This window comes from Micropterus dolomieu, linkage group LG14 (assembly GCF_021292245.1).
Source record: "Micropterus dolomieu isolate WLL.071019.BEF.003 ecotype Adirondacks linkage group LG14, ASM2129224v1, whole genome shotgun sequence".
NCBI classification, from domain to species: domain Eukaryota; kingdom Metazoa; phylum Chordata; class Actinopteri; order Centrarchiformes; family Centrarchidae; genus Micropterus; species Micropterus dolomieu.
Window position 1 is genome coordinate 24,198,350 of NC_060163.1, and position 3,476 is coordinate 24,201,825.

The 3,476-nt window shown below is 43.0% G+C and overlaps 1 protein-coding gene and 1 long non-coding RNA gene across 6 annotated transcripts in view; both read right to left on the reverse strand.

The window, feature by feature from the left end:
- The window catches only part of LOC123983597, a 1,047-nt gene extending 725 nt beyond the window's left edge, over positions 1-322 (reverse strand). Inside the window, exons 1-2 of one of the 5 annotated variants that reach the window (XR_006828229.1) lie at positions 240-322; positions 90-133 (exon numbers count right to left, since the gene is read on the reverse strand). This is a non-coding gene — a long non-coding RNA (uncharacterized LOC123983597). The other 4 variants (XR_006828230.1, XR_006828226.1, XR_006828228.1 and 1 more) reach the window with 4 other exon arrangements.
- Positions 1-3,476, reverse strand: part of fmnl1b (formin-like 1b) — a 43,722-nt gene that overhangs the window by 12,791 nt on the left and 27,455 nt on the right. Inside the window, exons 14-15 of the mRNA XM_046069868.1 lie at positions 2,334-2,577; positions 1,169-1,408 (exon numbers count right to left, since the gene is read on the reverse strand). Coding sequence (XP_045925824.1) covers positions 1,169-1,408; positions 2,334-2,577 — 484 coding nt within the window. The remainder of the gene's footprint in view (positions 1-1,168; positions 1,409-2,333; positions 2,578-3,476) is intronic.

Here is a 3,476-nt window from a genome sequence, read left to right on the forward strand (position 1 = left end):
TAGGGGGGACCTCCAGAGTGCGACAGGTGAAGCGGGGGGACCTCCAGAGTGCGACAGGTCAAGCGGTCGGACAGGTGAAGCGGGGGGACCTCCAGAGTGCGACAGGTGAAGCGGTCGGACGTTTAGGGGGGACCTCCAGAGTGCGACAGGTGAAGCGGTCGGACATTTAGGGGGGACCTCCAGAGTGCGACAGGTGAAGCGGGGGGACCTCCAGAGTGCGACAGGTGAAGCGGGGGGACCTCCAGAGTGCGACAGGTGAAGCGGTCGGACGTTTAGGGGGGACCTCTAGAGTGCGACAGGTCAAGCGGTCGGACGTTTAGGGGGAAATCTATTATTTATTTATTCTATTTATCTCTAAATACACGTTGTTAAACTTTTTTGTTAATTTACATTTTTATTAAGTTTATACAGCTGCAGTTTGAGTGTTTATTGGGGTTATTTAGCTTTTGTTTAACTGAAGTAAGCAGGCCGCTGGCTGTAATCACCTCAGCAGGTATCAGATCCGCCCGTCTTATATTTTGCGTAATGTACTTTTTCCATTGCTGTTTTGGTGTAAGGCGAATTGTTACAATCATTCCCTAATAAATACACTTTTTCATATTAACCCATTGATGAAAAAAGGCTAATATATAAATTTTTCAACATATTCTCATTAAATTAATCAATTTATGGTTATAGATATTTTTTCAATTCAATTTTATTTATTGTTCTAAGTTGTGATCAGTAGCAAACTTCCAAGAACCGTGGGTAAGATACGTGCATTTAGATTCTGCTCATCAGTTCCTAACTTTTTGCATATTTCAGTCACGCTCCCCACTGAACTGCAGACTTATGGACTTTACAGTTATACAAGTCCCCTCTCAAGGACAGGACTCCTTTCTCTTTAGCCATGAAGGGGAAGATGAGCGAGGAGGAAGAGGATGAAGATCACAGAGTGGTTGGAATCAGAACCGAGATAGGCCTACTATGAGAACCGGATTAAAATTAGTCAGACGCTGGAAAAAAGTCAACATGAATTTTTAGAAAACAAAATACCTGAAAGCTGTTTCCCCTGGTGGTCAAAAACTTTCATAATGTGACAGTTTCTAAATTAAAGTGACGTAAAAGTGAGCCTGTAAAATTTCAATGCCTCATTAGCACTGACGTGTTCCTGCTGATGTGGACTCACCTGAGCTCCCTTCAGTCCCGTCCCCTGATGGCTGGGTCGTACCACCTCCAGGAGGCAGCAGGGGCGGTGGAGCCGCTGGTGGAGGAGGAGGAGGAACAGGGGGGGTTCTAGTTGAGCCTGGAGGTGGTGGAGGAAGAGCTTGCACTGTCGCCGCCTGCTGAGGACCCTCAGAGAGGTGAGGCTGAGGGTCTGTGGAGGGGGGAGGGGCCTTGTGGTCATTACCTGAATCTGCTTCTTTAGCTGCCAGGGAAACAACAATACTGTTAGTTTTACATCTCGTCTCTGTACATTTATAAAACAAGACAAGTGTTAATGTGGTAATGCTTTAGGGGACCTTTATTTCCCAATAACGTCCTGATTATTCGCTGATTATTGGAAACTTTGTCCTTCATATTTGTTAAAAGACTCAAAGTTAGATGAAGTAAGTAAGTGTACAGTTTTGACTTTGACTTGAGCCAAATGACATAGTTCTTTGCAGGAAACTGAACTACTTTGAACTTTTCCCTGAGTGCACCACCTCTAAAGTGAACTGTGTTCAGTCTGAACCTTAACAAATAGACTGGGCCAGATTAACTTGAATTAAACTCTTTGTCAGTAAATTCAATCTGTGGTTGGTGAGAATTTATAGACATTATGAGGCCACTTCATGAAAGTTAAGTTTGTCACCGTGAACCAATTTAATATATCTGTTGTATTTTGAACTTATCACGAAATGTAGACACACTTTAGATCAGAGGTTCTTAACAATCGGCACTTTGAGACATATTTATTATTAAATCTGGTCCACAATTATTATTTCCAATTCAGATTTTTCCACAGTCTTGTCACTGGTCGAAAATGTCTTTTCTCATTTTTTCATGGAGTTTAAGGTGACGGCTTCCTGTCTCAAGTTGATTCTCTACAAAAATAAAATCTTAAACGTCATGACTCTTCCAGTAAGCTACATGAGAGAGGGAAGAGGAAAAGATAAGTTGCTCAGCTTCAGAGTGAATATTAGAGTTTTATTGTTAGAACTGCCTAACTTTATTATTATTATTAACTATTTACTACTAATAATAATTTGTATTTTTATTGCGCCTTTCACAGGACGCTTTACACATAACAACAGAGACAGAACAACAAAAGGTAATTCAGTCTGGAGGTGTGACAATCTAACAGCTCTGACCCGTCTGTATCACGTGCTGGATGACGGGGACCACCTGAACCTCCAGGTGTCCAGAGGAGGAGCGCTCCATTCGGATCAGCCCCTGCTCCACCAGAGCCTGAACTTTGACCTCCAGCTCCCTCAGGGCCTGGGTGCATCGGTCCTTGTCTCTCTCTCGCTCTCTCTCTCGCTCACGTTCCAGCTCTCTCTCTCGTTCTCGCTGCTGCAGAAGAGTCACCTGGGAGCAGGACTCACGTAGACTCTCCTGCAATAGACACGCATATCGTCTTCAAATGTCACGCATAGGGGAAAACTACACTTTATTAAAACCTGGCTTTTATTCTTGGAGCTCTGGCCTCTGGTTTTATCTGTTTACTAAAAGTCTGTCTCAAAACAATGCTCACATTCACGTATGTACATCAAAGCTTTTCCTTGCTGTAATAATTCTTCCTGTTTTTACTGGATGTTAAAACATAATTGTGTCAGCCCTGAGTAGTGTCTGCAGGTATTCTCTATTAGGCTGCAGACACCCCCCCAACAACGTAAGGTAGGGCAGCCTGTAAGTAACCTGAGAGGCAAAACCCTGGACTGTGAAGGCAGGACAGTTGGAGGATCAGGTTTGGAGACTTTCGTAAGAAATTCAACCTGAAACACTGAAAGTAAGGCGGACATTACTGACGGACATGAAATTGCCCTTGGTCAATCAGACAGGTTGTAAACCAGCTGATAGTGTGATCAAATTAGCTATGACTTTATTTGTAGGTAAAGCTGGAAGTGAGAAATGTTGCTAACGGCTGTGTGTGTGGACAAAACTGAACCACAAGGTCAGAACCTGGGGGATCATCTTTTTTATGATATAATAGACACAACCGCTGGATGAAGCCATTAAAATAAAACCCCTCCCTTTAAGAAAATGAAATGTAAAGATGAAGGCCCAATCCCAGATACGTCCCCCCTAAGTCCTGAACCCTCACATACTTAACGGACGTCACTTGTTAAGTGATTGAGTGCAAGAGGCTGCAAGGAACGGGACAGCACTTTGCCACAAAATCAAAAAAGTTTGCAAGATTTGCAGGCTTACAAAGTGTAAAAAAAAAATTTAATCTCTGCAAACATTATTTTGTTTTTGAGTCTTCTTCAGAATTGCAACACACTTTTTTTCCC